The sequence below is a fragment of the Oncorhynchus clarkii genome, chromosome 14 (assembly GCF_045791955.1).
Source record: "Oncorhynchus clarkii lewisi isolate Uvic-CL-2024 chromosome 14, UVic_Ocla_1.0, whole genome shotgun sequence".
Taxonomy (NCBI): Eukaryota; Metazoa; Chordata; class Actinopteri; order Salmoniformes; family Salmonidae; genus Oncorhynchus; species Oncorhynchus clarkii.
Window position 1 is genome coordinate 18917296 of NC_092160.1, and position 23607 is coordinate 18940902.

A 23607-nucleotide genomic window follows, 5' to 3' on the forward strand; every position below is an offset into this window, starting at 1 on the left:
GGTTAAGCTCATTCACCCACTGCCCTGCAACTTCCCTCATCCACTTTACATGGGCAGGTGTCAGAGACACGGATAGTTCCATAGCTTAGGCTAACTGCACGAAGTAGGATGGGGGCCTGTCTCAGCAACATTTCCAGGTTGCTAAATACTTGACAAAGAAACTACTTGGGAGAAAATCTAAATGTGTACTCACAATGGGGTCAATCTGGTCATCACAATAAGAAAAGCACACAGAATAATTTTGCACGCCCAATTTTTCAGTTTTTGATTTGTTAAAAAAGTTTGAAATATCCAATAAATGTTGTTCCACTTCATGATTGTGTCCCACTTGTTGTTGATTCTTCACAAAAAAATACAGTTTTTTATGTTTGAAGCCTGAAATGTGGCAAAAGGTCGCAAAGTTCAAGGGGGCCGAATACTTTCGCAAGGCACTGTAGTTGCAAAAATATATTATAGCACATATTTGAGGTAAAATCAAAGTAGTGAGATTACACATTTTACACCTATTTCCCAAAAGAATCTCAAGAGCTTTATAGTCCAAGATGGCTTAATCTGTCTCTGGGTAAAGTGATCTGTAGTGTTTTATAGCTGTTGCTATTACATTGTCTGTCAGGGCAGAGGCCTGGGGCAGTGGAGACCTGGCACATGCCAGTCAGCTGAGGGACGATTGTGTCACTTTCCAGAGCTGGTGACAGGGCGCATTGTTGCCATGGGGGACTAGCTGAAGGGGGGAGTATGTGTATACGTATGTGAATGAGGTGGTTGAATTCAGGAACTTAGGAATGTTGGGGTGGATATTGAATCGTGTGTGTGTGTCATCAACAATGGAAACCAACCCAGCACTGGTCTGAAAGGCACCATTCATAGTGGGCGGTCATCATTTTCGCTCCTCTAGGCCCGTTTGGGTATCTCACCATTGCAGAATTCCAACCAAAAGGATAGCTCCCCCAAGCACAACTGAGTTGGGTTGAGCATAAAAGCTCATTTGAATCAAATTGGTTTTACAGGCTGACTACACCGCTCGTGTCGCGTGCGCGAGCGTTGCAAAATAAATTTAGACATACATGTTATCCAATTATTGCTCCCACACTGCTCACGCGCGCCAACGATCGTCTGCGTTGCCAAGGAATAAAATATAAGTTAGTTCTATTTCTGACCCAGATCGCGCTGCAAGTCCTGCCTCTCCCATCTCCTCATTGGTTTGTAGAGGCAGGTACCCACGTACCATCATTGGTTATACCCACGTGGGTGACTGAAAGATGAACGAGTTCAGTGGCGATAATGCACCTAATTTATGAAAGTCGCCAATCGCAATATAAAGTCAAGAGAAGAAAGATGACTAGAAACGATTCAGGTTGACCGTTTTGTGTGTGGCTTAATTGGCGGAGTAGAGGACCTTGTGCATTTCAGGTAAAATAACAACTCAATGTTTATATCCCAGGACAAATTAGCTAGCAACAGCAAGCTAGCTAAAAGTACAAATTAGCTAGCAAGTGCAAGCTAGCTAGTTAAATTGCCATAAATGTTTAATGCTTTTCGACCTGTCCCCAAATTAATATAACTGGTTCAGGGTTTGGGTTCCGTGTTAGGATCTCCAACGGATAAGGGATGCAACAAGAACAGAAGAGATGTTGTGAATCAAAGGCTTATTGATAGAAATGTCTAAGACAATACTTTACTAAACCAAAGAACAACTACGCTAGGAGTTGAAATTGGTGTTAGGCATGCAAATAAGCCTGTTGAGCTAATACTGCCTGAACTTTACCCTCTAAATAGTCGCCAACCGGTCCATCATGATCACGATCGACGAGTTGATCGCCAAGGCATTCCTCATTGTTCAAACATTTTTGTAAAAAACCCAACTTTAAAAATGCTAAAAATATATATGTTTTGCACTGCAGGTGCATTTGAATCAGCAGCCCTACTGCCAGGAAGGCAAAGTGTTTCTATTTGGAACCATTTCATGTGTGTGAAGGTAAAACTCCACCTACCCAGCAGGCCCAGAGAGTAAATCAAGTGCACCTACAGGCCTACCGGTGGCCAATCAGATAGCTCAGATAACCGTGTCTGCACAGTTTGCTCGAGCAATAGACTGTAAAAAGAATCCTTGAATGCAGAGAAAATCTAAACATGTACTCATAATGGGGTGAATCTGGTCATCACAATAAGTGAAGCACACAAAGTAGCTGTGTGATACTGAGATTTCAAAACTTTTAAAAACCATGACTAGAGAGAGACAACGAATACAGCAAATAACCTGCTGTTTTTATGAGTAAGTTTCTCTTTAAAGTTGTTATTCAGCACTTTTTTCAAGCCATAAAATGTGAGTTCTCCCTACCTCCATTTACGCTACATCCAGCACTGCACTGTAAGCTTGTGGGGGTTTTTTTATATCGAGGAATATTTAACTTTCTCTGGTCATAGGAGTAACAACATCAATTTGTGCATGAGGCAGAAATAATGCAGTGCGGCTTGAGTTTCGCCATCCGCTGGAAGACTGTTTCCTTTTCTCAGCGGGGGGAAGGAGGGTGGAGGGACGGTGAGTGGGGTGAGAGTCAGCCTCCTCGCTGCTCCCTCCCTCCCTCCCCTCAGACTGACAATCACATGCATTCCATCAGTCCAATAAAAAAAAGAGCTAATTATTTTGCTCACTCAGCTGTGCGTCACAAGTGATACAACAAATTGTCCATTACCAGTGTGCTCATATACTTAATTTATTCAAATACAATTTCAGAATTGCTACAGAATGTATTAAAATGTGTTAATGTTGCATAGGCGTAATACGTTTTAGAAGTCATGCAAAAAATAAAACATTGAGCGGTAGATCTCGGCTTGCATCTCGACTCAGAAAAGGTTGGTGGCCACTGCTCCAATACTAACAAGACCATTTGTTGGAATCGCACTGGAACCAGTCCTTATGTAGAAACGTATGTCTGTATAACATTATCATATCACTCTGAATACGCTGTCAAAGAGCAGCAGTGAAGGAGACACCTAATTTCCCATTCAAATGTCACCCAATCTCCATAGGAAAAATAGGCAGGGCTTCTCCAAAGACACAAAGAGCAATTGGATTATACAGTAAGTGTCAGTGCACTGAGTATGTGTTCTATTGCAGATAATGACACACTGTGCAGGTTACTTCAGTGTGTGTGTGTGTTTGCCCCACTGCAGACGGAGACACACTGCGCAGGTTCTAGTCCCCCCTCGGCAGTCTAGAAAGAGTCCAGCTCCCATGAGCCTTAGCTCAGTAAACTAAGAGGCCATCTCAGTCTCACTGCCCCAATTAAAATCATACACACAACTGAGAGATCACTCCACCTATCTTCCCATTTGTTTGACTATCCTGTATGTATATAAAGCCTACAATTGACTCATTCGTTTGGAACAATACTGACGACCCTAAACTGTTGTGTAGGAAAAAAACACAGCGATGCCTGATTCAGAAGTAGGTCTATATTTCTACTCAGCAGCTGGTACACGCCTCAACACTAACTTGAAATGTCCCTTTGTTTATGTGCCCAGAGAAGGAAGCAGCTCACTTTCCTATGATGACAGGCCTATTCTGGGAACAAACCTAACAGGACTTCTGGTGTTGAATAGGAGGAAGAAACATAGATTGGGGCGGGGGGGAACTTTAGTTACATATTGGGATATTATTTTTGACAATATCGAAATATTATTGTTGTGCTATTGGCTGTACCTGCATTAATTAGCTTTTAACACTATTTCCATGACTGAACAAAACTAAATTCTCGTGGCTCTCTTTTCTCTCTGCAGCAGACACATGGTGAGCAATATGTTTGGAACATCAAATAGCAATACACAGTATTGAATCGCAATACATATAAAATTGTGAGAATTGCAATACATATCGTATCGGCACTTAAGTATTGTGATGTCCCTCGCAGTTCCCAGTCCTAGAAGAACACCCCCGTGGTTCAAAACAAAGTTCTGCTTGATGGAAGAGGGTGCTTTTTCTGTCATGTCTTACAGGAAACTAGAATTCCATCCTGGCGGAAACATTTCCAAAATGTTTGCTGGGATGAGGGTATCATTTAAATCTGTGGCTCAATTTGTGATAAAAAAGCGCAATGATTTCTGACAATGTAAAACTTTACTTCAGTACAAAACAAACTATAGTAACAGTAAGAAGCGGACATCAGCAGCTAATACACTGTAACAAGGTCTCTCTACATCCCACAAAGCAATGGTACATAGCAATAGCAGCATGACCAGTAGACTTCACCTCCGTAATCCAGATTAGAATTGAGGATTCAAGTGAAGTGAAGCTAGTGAGGGCAAGACGGAGCATCACGACTCTCAACCCAAACAATAACAAACTGACTGCTGCCGCTCAGAGGGGAAACGCTTTTAGACAGTGTATAGCTCTGTGGCACCAGGTGTGCCTGCCACTGTAAGGATGGATATGCTAAAGTGTCATGCTGTTATACCTGCCCTGATGGAGATTGAGTGAATGCAGTTGCAGCCCCATCTCCTCTGTGTGTGTGCACGCGTGTTTGTCGCACTGCAGATTGACATTCTCCTACTCGCCCTCCCTTCCACAGGGTCCACCTCAGGCATGGGACAGGTATGAATGTGCTCCGCAGCCTGATCACAAAGATCGACAAAAATGGTATAGAGGACAGGGAAGCGTAGATAACCATTCAGAGAAAAGTAACATACTCACGTGCATACAAACCACATACAAAGAGACGCATGCACAGTGGATATCCTAGTGCATATCATACTGCATATCATACAGACAAATGCACAAGCAAAGACAAATACAAAAACACAGACACACACAGGGGTGTTTGAACCCATCGGTCAATCCCACCTAGGACGACAGGAGTATGTTTACTAGGCCCAATTCCCCTAGGCCTGAGCTCTCCCCATAGGCACTTGTAGATCAAAGGATTGGGATTAGCAACATAACAATTAACTTCACCATACCCTTTAATTGGCTACGTGGTACTCTCCTATTGCAATTTAGGCAAATTAAGCTAAATTGTACAAAGTTCCCCCCAGAACTAAACAAAATGTTGCATAATGAGGGGAGAAAATCTGTTGGTCAAAGATAAAATCTCAACATAAGTCTTCCTGCACGATTAAGAAGATCATAGTTGAAGTTTTAGTCATTAGTTTCTTAATATCAAGGCTTTTATCTTCGTGTGACTAGTCGAGACTGTGCAAGCGTGTGTCGATTGTGCGTGTGTGCAAGTGGCGTGCGTGTTACCTGACGCTGGTGAACTGATTGTTGAGTTTTTGCATAAACAACTCGTTATACAGTACCAGTCAAAGGTTTGGACACACCTACTCATTCCAGGGTAACCAAAAAAGTGTTAAACAAATTAAAATATATTTAAGATTCTTCTAGGTGTTGTTTTGATTTGAACACCTGTTGTTTTGATGACAGCTTTGCACACTTGCCATTCTCTCAACCAGCTTCATGAGGTAGTCACCTGGAATGTATTTCAATTAACAGGTGTGCCTTGTTAACACTTAAATAGCAGAATGTATTTTCTTCTTAATGCGATTGAGCCAATCAGTTGTGTTGTGACAAGGTAGGGTTGGTATACAAAAGATAGGGCTATCAGTACAGGTGCATCAAAGCTGGGTTCGAAAGACTGAAAAACAGCTTCTATCTCAAGGCCGTCGCTAGCACATAGAGGCTGTTACCTATAGACAGACTTGAAATCACTGGCCACTTTAATAAATGGAACACTAGTCACTTGGATAATGTCTACATATCTTGCATTACCCATCTCATATGTATATACTGTATCCTATACTACTCCACTGTATCTTGTTCAAATTCTATGACATTGCTCGTCCATATATTTTTAGATTCTTAATTCCATTCCTTTACTAGATGTGTGTGTATTGGGTATGTGTAGAAGCACAAGCATTTCGCAACACCTGCAATAACACCTGCTAAACATTTGTATGTGACCAGTAAAATTTTATTTGATTTTGGTAAAAGTCCAAATCCATATTATGGCAAGAACAGCTTAAACAAGCAAAGAGTTGAGACATGAAGGTCCGTCAATCAAGAAAATTTCAAGAAATCTTCTGCAAGTGTAGTCGCAAAAACAATCAATCTGGCTCTCATGAGGACCACCACAGGAAAGGAAGACCCAGAGTTACCTCCGCTGCAGAGGAAAATTTCATTGGAGTTACCAGCCTCAGAAATTGCAGCCCAAATAAATGCTTCAGAGTTCAAGTAACAGACACATCTCAACATCAACTGTTCAGAGGAAACTGCGTGAATCAGGCATTCATGGTCAATTGCTGCAAAGAAACCACTACTAAAGGACACCAATAAGAAGAAGAGACTTGCTTGGGCCAAAAATACATGCGCAATGGACATTAGACCGGTGGAAATCTGTATTTTGGTCTGATGAGTCCAAATTTCAGATTTTTGGATCCAACTGCTGTGTCTTTGTGAGACGCAGAGCAGGTGAACGGATGATCTCCGCAAGTGTGGTTCCCACCGTGAAGCATGGAGGAGGTGGTGCAATGGAGTGGGGGTGCTTTGCAAGTGACACTGTCAGTGATTTATTTAGAATTCAAGGCACACTTAACCAGAATGGCTACCACATCACTCTGCAGCAATATGCCATCCCATCTGGTTTGCACTTAGTGGGACTATCATTTGTTTTTCACATGACAATGACCCAACACACCTCCAGGCTGTGTAAGGGCTATTTGACCAAGAAGCAGAATGATGGAGTGCTGCATCAGATGACCTGGCCACCCGACCTCAACCCAAATGAGAAGGTTTTGGATGAGTTGGACCGCAGAGTGAAGGAAAACCAGCCAACAAGTGCTCAGCATATGTGGGAATACCTTCAAGTGTTGGAAAAGCATTTCTAGATGAAGCTGGTTGAAAGAATGCGAATAGTGTGCAAAGATGTCAAGGCAAAGGGTGGCTACTTTGAAGAATCTAACACTTTATTGGTTCCTACATGATTCCATAAGTGTTATTTCATAGTTGATGTCTTCACTATTAATAGCAAAAATAAAGCAAAACCCTTGAATGAGTATGTGTATCCAAACTTTTGACTGGTACTGTACATGATTTGGAAAATCTATGACATTATTTTGAATAAATCCTACTGTATCTTCATCAAGTACAGTATTTTTGTACTGTACTTCATTTAATTGATAAGAACATTATTGATTGGTTGTTCCACTACCGTAAGGTTTTTCACCAGAAGTGAATAAGCAGAATGTTACGTAATTTGCAGAGAAAATTAATTTGTGGGCAATGGAAATGAATCAAGATTAAGAAACTTTTGTTCTCCCATGAACAGCTGAAAATATCTACAGGAAGGTTGATGTTTTTTTTTTTCCATTCTCACACCCATCGACACCCACTGTATGAAAGTTATCTTTAAAACACATTATAATACTCCCTTCATTATTCAATCCATCCAAACCCAAATAGAACTCTGGCCTCTACTCTCGATGCACTTATGGCCATCTGTGAGGTATGGATAGGTGTAGCTAAGCAATATGGCCAATAGCTCCATCTTGACCCCTAACACTTAGTGTAAATGCTGTCATATTGCTTTTCATACACTTATCCCATCCTAGGGCTCGGGGTTGATTTGAGATGTAGAAATCCTTAATCTACTCACTTCCTCTTTCCTAGCAGCTAGTGGTAGGCTTACAGCATGCTTCTGGGTCTTAACTACTCACGCTCATCCACCTAAAGACAACCAGACCAAAAACCCTCAACCCTCTCGGAACTCATCACTCCAGTCTATAGGAAGGGGGAAAACAATAAACCCAACATAGGAGGACATCATGTAATGTAGTCGTGGCAGTTAATCCCATTGTCTGGTCTCTTTGTTCTCTGTTTCGTACTTTCCCTACCAGGCAGAGACAGAGTGCTCTCACTAAGTCTGGTCCCCCTCTGCCACTTGCAGATTATACAGTGTTTTCTTCCACTAAACTTAATTAGTATAGTATGCCATGCATCTGTAAGAACAAATGTCAAAATGTACAGTCGTGGCCAAAAGTTGAGAAGGACAAAAATATTAATTTTTCACAAAGTCTGCTGCCTCAGTTTGTATGATGGCAATTTGCATATACGCCAGAATGTTATGAAGAGTGATCAGATGAATTGCAAAGTCCCTCTTTGCCATGCAAATGAACTGAATCCCAAAAAAGCATTTCCACTGTATTTCAGCTGGAGATCACTCTGTCATGCTGATTGAGTTTGAATAACAGACTGGAAGCTTCAAAAAGGTGGTGGTGATTGGAATCATTGTTCTCCTCTGTCAACCATGCTTACCTGCAAGGAAACATGTGCCGTCATCATTGTTTTGCACAAAAAGGGCTTCACAGGCAAGGATATTGCTGCCAGTAAGATTGCACCCAAAAAAAGTTATGGCTTGAATCCCGCTAATGGGACCGATATGACAACAGCCAGTGAAAGTGCAGGGCGCCAAATTCAAAACAGGAATCTCAATTAAAATTCCTCAAACATAAAAGTATTTTACACCATTTTAAAGATAAACTTGTTGTTAATCCCACCACAGTGTCCGATTTCAAAAAGGCTTTACGAAGAAAGCATAAACGTTTATGTTAGGTCTGCACCTAGTCACAGAAAAACAGCAATTTTTCCAGTCACAAAAAGCATAAATAGAGACAAATTAATCACTAACCGTTGATGATCTTCATCAGATGACACTCATAGGACTTCATGTTACACAATACATGTATGTTTTGTTCGATAAAGTTCATATTTATATTTAAAAAAAATCTGAGTTTACATTGGCGCATTACGTTCAGTAGTTCCAAAACATCCGTTGATTTTGCAGAGAGCCCCATCAATTTACAGAAACACATAATAGACATTGTTAAAAGATACACTTCTCCACTTAATGCAACCGCTGTCAGATTTCAAAAAAGCACACCATGCAATAATCGGAGTACAGCTCTCAGACAACAAATCAAGCCAGACAGATATCCGCCATGTTGTGGAGTCAACAGAAGTCAGAAAAACATTATAAATATGCACTTACCTTTGATGATCTTCATGAGAATGCACTCCCATGAATCCCAGTTTCATTGATTTGTTCGATAAAGTCTATCATTTATGTCCAAATACCTCCTTTTTCTTCGCAAGTTTAACACAGTAATCCAAATTCATGACGTGCGAGCAGACGAAAGTCAAAAAGTTCCATTACAGTCCGTAGAAACATGTCAAACAATTGATTCTATACATCTTTAGGATGTTTTTATCATAAATCTTCAATAATGTTCCAACCGGAGAATTCCTTTTTCTTCAGAAATGCAATGGAACTCAAGCTAACTCTCACGTGAACGCTCTCATGCCACTCTGCCAGACCTCTGACTCAATCCCCTCTCATTCCCCCCTCCACAGTAGAATCATCAAACAAGGTTCTAAAGACTGATGACATCTAGTGAAAGCCTAAGAAAGTGCAATTTGACACAATAGACACTGTATATTCGATAGGCAAAGAGTTGAAAAACTACAAACCTGGGATTTCCCACTTCCTGGTTGGATTTTTTCATTCAAACAGTTTTAGAAACTTCAGAGTGTTGTCTATCCAAATTCCCTCATAATATGCATATATTAGCAACTGGGCCTGAGTAGCAGGCAGTTTACTCTGGGCACCTTATTCATCCAAGCTACTCAATACTGCCCCCAGCCATAAGAAGTTAAATCAACCATTTATCGGATCATCAAGAACCTCAAGGAGAGCGGTTCAATTGTTGTGAATAAGGCTTCAGGGCGGCCAAGAAAGTTCAGCAAGCACCAGGACCGTCTCCTAAAGTTGATTCAGCTGTGGGATAGGGGCACCACCAGTACAGAGCTTGCTCAGGAATGGCAGCAGGCAGGTGTGAGTGCATCTGCACGCACAGTGAGGCAAAGACTTTTGGAGGATGGCCTGGTGTCAAGAAGGGCAGCAAAGAAGTCACTTCTCTCCAGGAAAAACATCAGGGACAGACTGATATTCTGCAAAAGGTACAGGGATTGGACTGCTGACGACTGGGATAAAGTAATTTTCTCTGATGAATCCCCTTTCCGATTGTTTGGGGCATGGTGATTGTTGCTCTGCACTTTTCATTCATTTAAAACCATGGATCAAATTAAGAAGACAATTGGGGGAACCTTTCCCCTCCATTGTTTTAAGAATCATCTCCATGTTCATCGACCAACAGTGAACCCAAACACAGAACAAATAAAGTGTAATTCCTCAGATTTCCTGATAAATTATTAAATAGTGTATGAGTGGAGCTTCGTGGTGACTTATTTTCAGAAATCAGAGTTTAATTAAGTTAGTAAATCAAATTTTCATTATCAACACAGCCTATAATAACAACCCCACTGCATCAACGCTCTCAGAATATTTGCCTATTACAAACAGTGATATCTTCTGAATGGTGTCACCCAATGACAAGTGGATGATATCAGGGCTCCCAACTGGCACAACTGGCACAGCGGTCTAAGGCACTGCCTCTCAGTGCACATCCGGCTGTGTTTGGGAGTCCACTGGGCCAGCACACAATTGGCCCAGCATCGTCCAAGTTTGGCCGGTGTAGGCCGTCATTGTAAATAAGAATTTGTTCTTAACTGACTTACCTAGTTAAATAAAGGTTAAATATAAATAATTTTTTAAATGTGAAAGGCTGAAATGGAATGTGACAATAGAACACACTCACAGTATTGTTGCAGAAGGTAACGCAACATGCACATGCTGAGTGAGAGAAGGGATAAAAGAGAAATGTCAAAACAAAGCACTGAGCAAGAAAAAAGTATGGTTATTCAAGAGGGAAGAAATATCCAAACATTTCCAACCAGAATACCTGAACCCTCTCTAATTTGCTTGATGTGTACTTGTAACATTGTGTGATTCAATTCATGTCAATCAAACTCAATTTAATATTGATGTTTGTCTAAAGTCAACTAAAATATGTTGACAAAAAATATATAATCATATCAGCATTTCATTCCCTTATCTACTTTGTGGAAAGTAAGGTGTTTTCATTTGAGCAACCTTGAGATGAGTGATTTCATTCCACCATTCAGTGGGAGGTGTCAAATGGTTGACCAACATAGTCATTGGCTGGGAAAAACCCTGTGACTATAGTTAATCAGCACAACAATTGTTTATGCCCTCAAAGAGCTGTCTGTCTGGAACTCAGAGTAGACTTAACATTATCATTACCAGTGTCCCTGACAAGGTGCTGGCAGAAAGGAAACTGCAGTCAATTTCAGTTCAAAAACCGCTAAGTTCATCTTATTGAGCAAAAATGGGCAATTGGTAGGCTTACAATCAGAGTGCTAACACGTTTAATTAAGGTATACTCCTTAAGTAGTGAAAGATGAGGATGGCACTGCAGTGGATAGCAGCCATCTTACGGGCTCCTGACCAATTCTGCTACATTTGTGTGCTTTTTCTTACACTGATCTGAATTTTTTATTTTACATAATGTCTCTGCCATAATTTCCTACGACCAGAAACAGCTTCTGGATATCACAACAGCAATCAGTAACCTTGTTCTGCTTTCTCCAGACCAGGCCCTAGTCCCCGAGACTCGAAAGAGGAAGCGGCAGCGAAAAAGAGTCAAGTGAACCGGCACCCTGACGAGACTACGTCGGAGAACAAATAGACCACCATTGCCCTGTGTTCTGTTCGCGAACATGCACTGGGGGAAAAAAACGAGGACATGGATAAACATCTCGCTGTTTTTTCTATGCATCGCCAAGACTGGACAGCAGACTCGGGTAAAACGAAGGGAGGAGGGGTGGTTCTCTTTGTTAACAACAGCTGGTGTCCGATCTCTAATATTAAGGAAGTCTCAGGTTTTTACATGTCTGAGTTAGAATACGTCATGATAAGCTGCAGACTATACTATTTTTCGTAGCTGTCTATTTACCGTCACAAACCGACGCTGGCACTAAGACCGCACTCAATGATCTGCATAAGGTCATAAGAAAACAAATTCAGAGGCAGCATTTCTCATGGCCGGGGATTTTAATGCATGGAAACTTAAATAAATGTTCTTATTTTTACCAGCATGTCACCTGTGCATCAGTGACAAAACGCTCTAGATAACCTTTATTCCACACACAGAAACACATACAAGGCTCTCCCTCACCCTTCCTTTGGCACATCAGATAATAACTCTATCCTCCTGCTTGCAAACAAAAACTCAAACCGAAAGTACCAATGATGCGCTCAATACTGAAGTGGTCCAATGAAGCGGATGCTAAGCTATAGGTTATGTTCCCGAGATTCATCCAATTACATTGAGGAGTTTACCACATCAGTCACTGGCTTCATTAATAAGTGCCTCGACAACGTTGTCCCCACAAAGACTGTACGTACATACCCCAACCAGAACCCATGTATTACAGGCAACATCCGCACTGAGATAAAGAGCTGCCGCTTTCAAGAAGCGGGACACTAATCTGGACTCTTACAAGAAATAACCTCTGACGAGCCATCAAAGAGACAAGGTGTCAATACAGGACTAAGAACGAATCCTACTACACCGGCTTTGACGCTCAAGAGTGGCAGGGCCTATAAAGGGAGACCCAGCCGTGAGCTGCCCAGCAACGTGGGCCTACCAGACGAGCTAAATGCCTTCTAAGTCCGCTTTGAGGCAAGCAACCCTGAACCATGCATGAGAGCACCAGCTGTTCTGGCTGAGTTTGTGATCTTGCGCTCTGTAGCCAATGTGAGTAAGACTTTTAAACAGGTTAACATTCGCAAGGCCGCGGAGCCTGACAGAATACCAGGACGCGTATTCAGAGCATGCGGTAACCAGCTGGCAAGTGTCTTCACTGACATTTTCAACCTATCCCTGACCCAGTTTGTAATTCCAACTTGTTTCAAGCAGACCACCATAGTCCCCATGCCAAAGAACCCCTAAATGACTATTGAACTAAATGAACTGCCTAAATGACTATAGCCCCTTAGCAATCACATTGATAACCATTAAATGCTTTGAAAGACTGGTCATGGCTCACATCAACACCATTATCCCAGAAACCCTGGACCCACTCCAATTTGCACACCACCCCAACAGATACACAGATGATGCAATCTATATTGCACTCCACACTGCCCTCACCCACCTGGACAAAAGGAATACTTATGTATAAATGCTGTTCATTGACTACTGCTCAGCATTCAACACCATAGTCCCCTCCAAGCTCAGGATCTTGGGTCTGAACACCTCCCTCTGCAACTGGATCCTGGACTTCCTGACGGGCCATGGTGAGGATAGGCGGTGAGGGTAGTCATCAACACATCCGTCACGCTGATCATCAACACTGGGTTCCCTCAGGGTTGTGTGCTTTACCCCTTCATGCACTCCCTGTTCACCCATGACTGAGTGTATGTAAATGACTCCAACACCATCATCAAGTTTGCTGACCACACATCGGTGGTAGGACTGATTACCGACAGCGATGAGACAGCCTATATGGAGCTCAGAGACCTGGCTGTGTGGTGCCAGGACAACAACCTCTCCCTCAACATCATCAAGAGAAAGGAGCTGATCGTGGACTACAGGAAATGGAGGGACAAGCACGACCCCATTCCCATCGATGGGGCTGTAGTGGAGCGGGTCGAGAGTTCCTTGGTGTCCACTAGAGGTCAACGGATTAATTGGAATGGCCGATTAATTAGGGCCGATTTCAAGTTTTCATAATCGGATTTATTTTTAACCTTTATTTAACTAGGCAAGTAGGTTAAGAACACATTCTTGTTTTCAATAACGGCCTAGGAACGGTGGGTTAACTGCCTTGTTCAGGGGCAGAACGACAGATTTTCACTTTGTCAGCTCAGGGGACCCATTCTTGCAACCATACAGTTAACTAGTCCAAAGCTCTAACTATTTAACTTCACGAGGAGCCTGCCTGTTACGCGAATGCAGTAGAAGCAAAGGTAAAATTGCTAGCTAGCATTAAACTTATCTTATAAAAAACAATCAATCATAATCACTGGTTATAACTACTAATACCGTTTAGCAGGCAATATTAACCAGGTGAAATTGTGTCATTTCTCTTGCGTTCATTGCACGCAGAGTCTGGGTATATGCAACAGTTTTGGCTGCCTAGCTCATTGCGAACTAATTTGCCAGAATTTTACGTAATTATGACATAACATTGAATGTTGTGCAATGTAACAAGAATATTTAGACTTAGGGATGCCACCCGTTAGATAAAATACCGAACGGTTCCGTATATCACTGAAATAGACGTTTTGTTTTCGAAATGATAGTTTCCGGATTAGACCATATTAATGACCAAAGGCTCGTATTTCTGTGTGTTATTATGTTATAATTAAGTCTGATTTGATAGAGCAGTCTGACTGAGCAGCAGCAGGCCCGTAATCATTCATTCAAACAGCACTTTCGTGCGTTTTGCCAGCAGCTCTTCGCAAGCACACCGCTGTTTATGACTTCAAGCCTATCAGCCTAATGGCTGGTGTAACCAATGTGAAATGGCTAGCTAGTTAGCTGGGTGTGCGCTAATACCGTTTCAAACGTCACTCGCTTTTAGATTTGTAGTAGTTGCGCTGCAAGGGCCGCGGCTTTTGTGAAGCGATGGGTAACGCTGCTTCGAGTGTGGCTGTTGTCGATGTGTTCCTGGTTCGAGCCCAGGTAGGGGCGAGGAGAGGGACGGAAGCTATACTGTTACACTGGCAATACTATAGTGCCTATAAGAACATCCAATAGTCAAAGGTTAATGAAATACAAAATGGTATAGAGGGAAATAGTCCTTTAATTCCTATAATAAATACAACCTAAAACCTCTTACCTTGGAATATTGAAGTCTCATGTTAAAAGGAACCACCAACTTTCATATGTTCTGAGCAAGGAACTTAAACGTTAGCTTTTTTACATGGCACATATTGCATATTGGCACATTACTTTCTTCTCCAACACTTTGTTTTTGCATTATTGAAACCAAATTGAACATGTTTCATTATTTATTTGAGGATAAATTGATTTTATTAATGTTTTATATTAAGTTAAAATAAGTGTTCATTCAGTATTGTTGTCATTGCCATTATTACAAATAAATAAATAAAAGTCGGCCGATTAATCGGTACCGGCTTTTTTGGTCCTCCAATAATCGGTATCGGCGTTAAAATCATAAATCGGTCGACCTCTGGTGTCCACAGCACTAAAGAATTAACATGGTCCACACACACCCACACAGTTGTAAAGAGGGCCCCTCAGGAAACTGAAAAGATTTGGCATAGGCCAAATTTGGCATAGGCAGATCCTCAAAAAGTTCTTCAGCTGCACCATTGAGAGCATCTTGACTGGCTGCATCACTGCTTAGTACGGAAACTGCAAAGCACTCGACCGCAAAGTGCTTCAGACGGTGGTGAGTACAGCCCAGTACATCACTGGGGCCGAGCTCCCTGCCATCCAGGACTTCTATAACAGGCAGTGTCAGAGGAAGCTAATCAAATGGCTACCCAGACTACCAGCATTGACGCTTTTTAAACTAACTCTTGCACTAACTCTATGCACACACACTGGTCTCTACCGACACACTCCCATACACATACTTACACCCCAACACACACACATATACTCAAGCCACACACGCTGCTGCTGCTCCCCATACGCTGCTGCTACTGCTCCGTCTATTATCTATCCTGTTGCCTTGTCACTTTACCCCTACCTATGTACATAGCTACCTCAATTACATCATACCCCTACACATCGACTCAGTACTGGTACTCCCTGTATAGAGCCATGTTATGTTCTACTCCCTGTATAGAGCCATGTTATGTTCTACTCCCTGTATATAGCCATGTTATTTGTACTCTTTATTATTATTTGTTATCCACTGTGAATGTATTCCTCGTGACACTATTTTTATTTTATCTTTAACTCTGCATTGTTGGAAAATTACCCGTAAGTAAGCATTTCGTTGTTAGTCTATAACTGTTGTTTACGAAGCATGTGACAAATAAAATGTTATTTGGTTTAGTTTAGAACAGGGGTATGCAACAATTTCTAGCATGAGAGCTACTTAGAAATAATGTAACGTGGCGGGCTACTCATGTTTTTCTAACTTTCAAATAGGCAGAATCTTCTCTTCTCCCCTGCAACTCTTTCCCAGGTCATTAATGTAAAAGAGAAAGTACGGCGCTAGGTTCTGCCAACATATCTGGTAAAATAATGGTTAATAAACAACTACGGGGGGCCTACAAAATCTGTAATTTTTTCTCCCCAAAATCTGTTTTATATTTTCCCAAATTATGTTCTCAGTTGTACTTTTTTTTGGCTTTTTTGTTTCTCACTCTTAAAATCATGATTGTTCATATAGAAACAACATTGGATGTTCTGAGTCCATGCAATGTTGAAATCACATCAGAAGAAATGTTATTTTAGGTCTGGGTGAAAATGAAAAAAAATAAAATGCAGAATTTAATTACCCCTTTTTTTACTTTTTAAAAATGATTTAACTTTTATTTTACACTGAACAACATACATAAACATTACTTGAATTGCGCATCTGGCCCTTTAATTGCGCATCTAACAATTGAGGAATATGCTTCTAATGTGCCGGTCTAGCAATGATTCTGTACTGCTGCTGCTCATTTCAAAGCTAAGTTCACAAATAACATAATAGATACAAATTATGTACTTACTCATGATAAACTTCTGCCAGGTAAGGCAACTTTGGCGCAGACAGAGGGCTGCCTCGCTTCTAGCTCTTAGGAAACTTTGCAGTATTTTGTTTTTTTTATGTATTATTTCTTACATTGTTAGCCCAGAAAATGTTGTGTTATTATATACAGCCGGAAAGAACTATTGGACATCAGAGCGGCAGTAACTCACCAGCACTACCAGCATTATGACTAGGAATACGACTTTCCCGAAGCGGGGATCCTTTGTTCGCACCACCCAGGGCAATTGAACCGATTCAAGAGGCCGACCCAAAACAAGGAGAGGTACATGGTAACTGAACTATTCTTCCCAGAGAGACATCAGGGATTGTAATATACTCGGTTTCACAGAAACATGGCTCTCTCGGTTTATACTGTCGGAGTCTGTCCTGCCACCTGGATTCTCAGTTCATCGTGCCGACAGGAATAAACATCTCTCCGGGAAGAAGAAGGGCAGGGGTGTATGTTTCATGATTAACGACTCATGGTATAATTGTGATAACATACAGGAACCCGAGTCCTTTTGTTCACCCAACCTAGAATACCTCAAAATGCAGACCGTATTATCTCCTAAGGTAATTTTCTTCGGTTATAGTCACAGCTGTGTATATCCCCCCTCAAGCCGATACCATGACGGCCCTCAAAGAACCATATATCCTCAGGCTGCATTCATTGTAGCTGGGGATTTTAACAAAGCAAATTTGAGGAAAAGGCTGCCTAAATTCTATCAGCATATCGTCTGTAGTACTCGTGCTGCTAAAACACTCGACCACTGTTACTCCAACTTCCGGGATGCATACAAGGCCCTCCCACGCCCTCCTTTCGGAAAATCTGACCACGACTCCATTTTGATCCTCCCTTCCTATAGGCAGAAACTCAAACAGGAAGTACCTGTGCTAAAGATTATTCAATGCTGGTCTGAACAATCAGAATCCACACTAAGATTCTTTTGATCACGAGGACAGGGATATTTTCCGGGCAGCTTCCGAGAATAATATTGACAAATACCCTGAGACGGTTACTGACTTTATCCGAAAGCGTACAGGAGATGTTGTACCCACTGTGACTTTTAAAACCTTCCCTAACCAGAAACCGTGGCTAAATGTGGTGGAGTGGAGTCGCAATTCAACGGCTCAGACATGAGACGTATGTGGCAGGGTCTACACACAATCACGGACTACAAAAGGATAACCAGCTACGTCGCGGACACCGATGTCTTGCACATGGACAAGCAAAACATGTTCTTTGCCCGCTTTGCGGATAACACAGTGCCACTGACGCGGCCCGCCAAAAAAGGACTGTGGGCTCTCCTTCTCCGTAGCCGATGTGAGAAAGACATTTAAACATGTTAACCCTCGCAAGGCTGCTGGCCCAGACGGCCTTCCTAGCCACATCCTCAGAACATGCGCAGACCAGATGGCTGGTGTGTTTACGGACATATTCAATCTCTCTCTATCCCAGTCTGCTGTCCCCACATGCTTCAAGATGGCCACCATTGTTCATGTACCCAAGAATGAAAAAGTAACTGAACTATATGACTATCGCCCCATAGCACTCACTTCTGTCATCATGAAGTGCTTTGAGAGACTAGTCAAGGATCATATCACCTCCACCTTACCGGTCACCCTAGACCCACTTCAATTTGCTTACCGCCCCAATAGGTCCACAGACGATGCAATCGCCATCACACTGCCCTATCCCATCTGGACAAGAGGAATACCTATGTAAGAATACTGCTCATTGACTATAGCTCAGCATTCAAAACCATAGTACCCTCTATAAGCTCATCATTTTAAGCTTGAGGCCACGGGTCTGAACCCCGCCCTGTGCAATTGGGTCCACTTCGCTGATCCTCAACACTGGGGCTCCACAAGGGTGCATGGAAATCAGTGTCTTTGTTAGAAAACTATGTACATATGTGAATATTGGCATATTTTGTTTCTCATTTTATATTATGTTTGAGAGAAAAAAAACTTAATTGTGCTTTTTTTAAATAAATTAATTTTAGATTGTACTCTCCTGTACTCCCTGTCCACCCATAACTGCGTGGCCAAGCACACCTCCAACTCAATCATCAAGTTTGCAGAAGACAACAGTAGTAGGCTTGACTACCAATGATGAGACGGTGAGGGATCTGGGAGTGTGGTGCCAGGAAAATAACCTCTCACTCAATGTCAACAAAACAAAGGAAATGATAGTGGACTTCAGGAAACAGCAGAGGGAGCATCCCCCTACCCACGTCGATGGGACAGCAGTGAAGAAGGTGGAAAGTTAAGTTCTTTGGCGTACACATCACTGAAATGGTCCACCCACACAGACAGTGTGGTGAAGAAGGTGCAACAGCGCCTCTTCAACCTTAAGGGCTGAAGAAATTTCGCTTGTCACATAATACCCTCACAAACTTTTACAGATGCACAATTGAGAGCCTCCTGTCAGGCTGTATCACCACCTGGTATGGCAACTGCACCTCCCACAACCGCAGTGCTCTCCAGAGGGTGGTGCGGTCTGCACAAAGCATCACCGGAGGACAACTACCTGCCCTCCAGGACACCTACAGCACCCAATGTCACAGGAAGGCCAAAAAGACCATAAAGGACAACAACCACCTGAGCCACTGCCTGTTCACCCAGCTATCATCCAGAAGGCGAGTTTCAGTGCAGGTGCATCAAAACTGGGACCGAGAGACTGAGAAACAGCTTCTGAAGGCCATCAGATTGTTAAATAGCCATCACTAGCACAGAGAGGATGCTGCCTATATACACAGACTTGAAATCATTGGTCACTTTAATAAATGGAACACTAGTCACTTTAATAATGTCACTTTAATAATGTTTACATCTCATACTACTATATCTTAGTCTATTCCACACTGACATTGCTCGTCCATATATCTTAATTCCATTCCTTTACTTAGATTTGTGTGTTTTTTGGTATATGTTGTGAAATTGTTAGATATTGCTGCACTGTCGGAACTAGAAGCACAAGCATTTCGCATAACATCTGCTAGACACATGTATGTCACCAATAATATTTGATTTGATTAGTTAACATTTAATTGAGAAGGTTTTGAGGAAAGTATTTCTGTCAATCCACAAGAAGGTTATCACAACTGGCTACACACTGAGTGAGACAAACATGCGCACCACACATACAGACAGGAACAATATTGCTGGAAATTTACTTGCAGATATTGTGTTAGGTTTGGCTTTTTAAGCCAATAGTGGCTAACCAGGGGTGAGAAAATGTCAATGCTGTGTTGATTAGATAGTAGCTTTGAGGTGTCTGATAATTGTGAAATTTGTTAATGACGGTTTGTGGTGGAACACGTGAAAATTGCATGTACAGTGCCTTCCGGAAGTATTCCGACCCCTCGACTTTTTTCACATTTTGTTATGTTACTGCCTTATTCTAAAATATATTAAACAAAAAAAAATTCTCAGCAATCTACACACAATACTCCATAATGACAAAGTGAAAACTGGTTCAGACATTTTTGCAAATGTATTACAAATAAAAAAACAGAAATACCTTAGTTACATAAGTATCCAGAACCTTTGCTATGAGACTCGAAATTGAGCTCAGGTGCATCCTGTTTCTATTGATCATTCTTGAGAGGTTTCTACAACTTGGAGTCTGCCTGTGGTAAATTACATTGATTGGACATGATTTGGAAAAGCACACCTGTCTATATACAGTCCCACAGTTGACAGTGCATGTCAGAGCAAAAATCAAGCAATGAGGTTGATAAAGGTTTATAAATCTGCATTAAACAGTTAATACATTGGTTGGAATTGTGTTCCATCAAGTATACTGTAATGTACAGTGGTACTGTCAGAGCAATCCAAGGCCTAACACTCAGAAACGGCTAAGAAATATACTCATGGCTGAGAAATTAAGCCTAGAAATTAAGCCTTCTTAATTTACCTGATAATAATGGGCTTAGCTCAGGTTTGTATCCTTCAAAACCGGTGATCTGTATCAACTCTCAATGCCCCCAAGGGGACCCAGTGACAGACACCAGGTGTATGTGGGTAAGGTGAGCAGTCCCCTTGAGAGGACAGAGAACGACCTGTCCAACTGTTGTTTCTCTCATTCAACTGTGTGGCTCATTATCAGGCAAAGGAGACAGGGCCAGTAATGGCTGCTTTAAACTAGGTTGACTACCCATACATAAAAATGTGGATATATATATTATTATATTAACATGCTACAACGATAATTGTGTAAGCTCAAAACAATACATATGGGGATAAAGTACACAAACTTGTGATAAAGTACATGTCTGTGGGGGTTAAAGGCTGAAAGGGTGAAAGGGATAACAGGCTTTAAACGTTTCATCTACAGTTTTTAAAATACGTGTCCAGAATAGACACTAATGCCTCAAAGTTATTTCACGTAGGCCTAGTTTACCAAGCTTAGGTCACATCACAACAACCTAAAACATTGTGTTGAATAGAACAATGTAACAGCTAATCACAGTCTAACAAAGCCAAGTGCAACGCGGCCAGTGAATGCCGTGATTTCAATTCTCACAGAACAAAAACCCGTTTGTGCGATTATTGTCCGACAAGCTCGCGATGAGACAAACAAAAAAATATCCATTCCAGATGATGCATTCTTTGTTTTCAACCAAACGCGCACCCAGCTCCACAGCGGAGGCTACTGTTCGTAGGGCAATTGAGAAGACGAATTTGCGTCACTTATTCAACAGGTGACTAGGCAATAAAACCGCTTAGCATGGTTTACTGTGCCTTTGTGACATGATAATATGATAACGTGACGGGGCTTTAGACCTTTAGGCAAATTACAAGTCTGTAAATTGTAGGCATATTTGGTCATTCTGCAGTCTAATAGCGTGCCCGTATGAGTTTGATAAGGACAGTGACTCACCTCAATCCATTTCTGTGCTTCTAGAAACGCGGGCTCCGAGGCCGATTCGGAGAGGGGATGTCGCTGGTGTGGTTGTCCTCTATCTGCAGCGGGACTTGCCATTTGCAAAGCTGCTCAGTATTAAAATAGACCAACAATAAATCTACAAATGTAGGCTATTGGAAAATCCTCAGGCTACAGCCTCAGCACCTGACCGTGAAAACCCGATAATGCCGTTTATTTATTTTTACTTGACTTGCTGTGTAGCCAGTCTCCCCCACTCTCCTTCGGTCTATGTCGCAAACCCGAAGCACTGCACTTGCAGCTACCCCCTGTAACTCCCGTGTAGCCTCGCTCGCACCGCAATATGAATTGCATCGATGGCTAAAAATACACGGAGCAGTGCTGCTGTGCGGTCAGCCAATGCAAAGACAGCAAGCAATTCCATCAGCCACTCCGGATCACACACCCAGTTTCCCGACAGCAGCAACACAGAGCAGTGAAGAGAATTATCATTGGGTGTGTTCGAGCAGTACGCCTAACGAAGCCGACTGTAGAAATTAGGCGAGTGAAGTTGGGGGAGGTTAATCTGTAATAGCCGAAAGACGGACACTGCAAGGCTCAGATGAACATGTCAGTGTCAACATGGCTGCTATTTTTATTAAAAAATATATTTATAGATGTCAAAATAAACTTTTCTATACCCTCATATCACACACTTACAAACTGAAAACATAACGTTTGTACAATTAATTGGTCTCAAATATCACTTTTGTTTGTGTTCCCTGTAGCTTTTAGAATAACAGCAAAGCTGGTTCCTGTTTAAGTACCTTCTTTTACCCTCCTAATGATTGGTTGACAAATAGTCCCTCCCACAATGCAGGTGATGCTGCATGGTGCAGTTGGTGAGGAGCGATTTAAGGATGCACTATGCAGAATTCACTCCTCCATTTCCTGGTTGCTAAAATTCTAATGGTTGGCCTAATTTCAGTTTATGTGACAAAACAAGCAAGTATAGCATAGAGAATCATTGTACCATCTAAACTGCTGAGAATATTTTTTTTCATCCGTGGCGTGTATTCATGGATGCCAAGGGAAGCCAAGCTTCCCCAAATATTTGACTAAATAAATAAAAACATGTATTTCTTCTCTCTGTGTGTTTTAAGAATTTTCTGTAAAATCGCAAGTGGCTAAATCTCACCGGAGAAATCATCCAAGCGAGGGAAACAGCACCCCTCTCAGTACGTGTAGCCCATGTATCTTATGCTGTCTGGACCAAAAGAGTAAGACATGTTGGGGCTGTAGCGTTTGACTGATTGATGCCAGCAAGCATTTGGCTTCCCTTAATTAAAAAAAATATTAAAGAATGAACTGAGCTCAATGGTGGGTTGTCCTGGTGTAGCAAAACACCCCCCAATGGAAACCAGTTTGGATTTGGCATCACACCAATCAAATCACATCCTAAGCAAAACATAATTTTAGTATTTGGTCCGCTTGTGTTGATGTCATGCAGTAGCTAGCTCGCTAAATCAGCTTTTTCCTAAGCCATGGATGAAGATGGGGATTTGGACTTGTGGTTTTGACTTAATTCTCAGTACAGGCCATTGATTATGACGGCGATTCTGATTAATATGTTGTGCCACTCACCTGGGAGGTTTGAAGTTCAATATGTAGTCTAGATGTAGCCTAGGCCTTTTAGGCTACAAGGAAGTTAGGCTAGCAAGCAATTTAGCTAGATAGCCTATGACAACAAAAACTAAAAGTGTACTGTATGACAGAGCCATAGACTGTTTTGCCAACATGAAAGAAAGAAGGATGGCATTGGCATTCAGCTAATCTTCAAGTAGGGTGATTCCAACATTTATTTTTGCTTACACACGCATGCACACACACGTAAACACACACACACAGAAGATGGTACCAGAGGGGATGGCGGACGTTTTATTGTCTCTAAACCAACCGTGCTATTTTGTTTGTTTTTTCACCTTATTTGTAACTTATTTTGTACATAATGTTGCTGCTTATTTTATACATAATGTCTCTTATGACT

At 41.8% G+C, this 23607-nt stretch overlaps 1 protein-coding gene across 7 annotated transcripts in view; it reads right to left on the bottom strand.

Annotated features, from left to right (window-relative positions):
* Nucleotides 1-21893, bottom strand: part of LOC139366376 (LIM and calponin homology domains-containing protein 1-like) — a 166252-nt gene extending 144359 nt beyond the window's left edge. For all 7 annotated transcript variants that reach the window (XM_071103799.1, XM_071103796.1, XM_071103801.1 and 4 more), the window contains exon 1: nt 21579-21893. In XM_071103799.1, the coding sequence (XP_070959900.1) occupies nt 21579-21680 (102 nt within the window). In that variant the 5' untranslated portion in view covers nt 21681-21893. The remainder of the gene's footprint in view (nt 1-21578) is intronic.
* Between the last annotated feature and the right edge of the window lie 1714 nt (nt 21894-23607).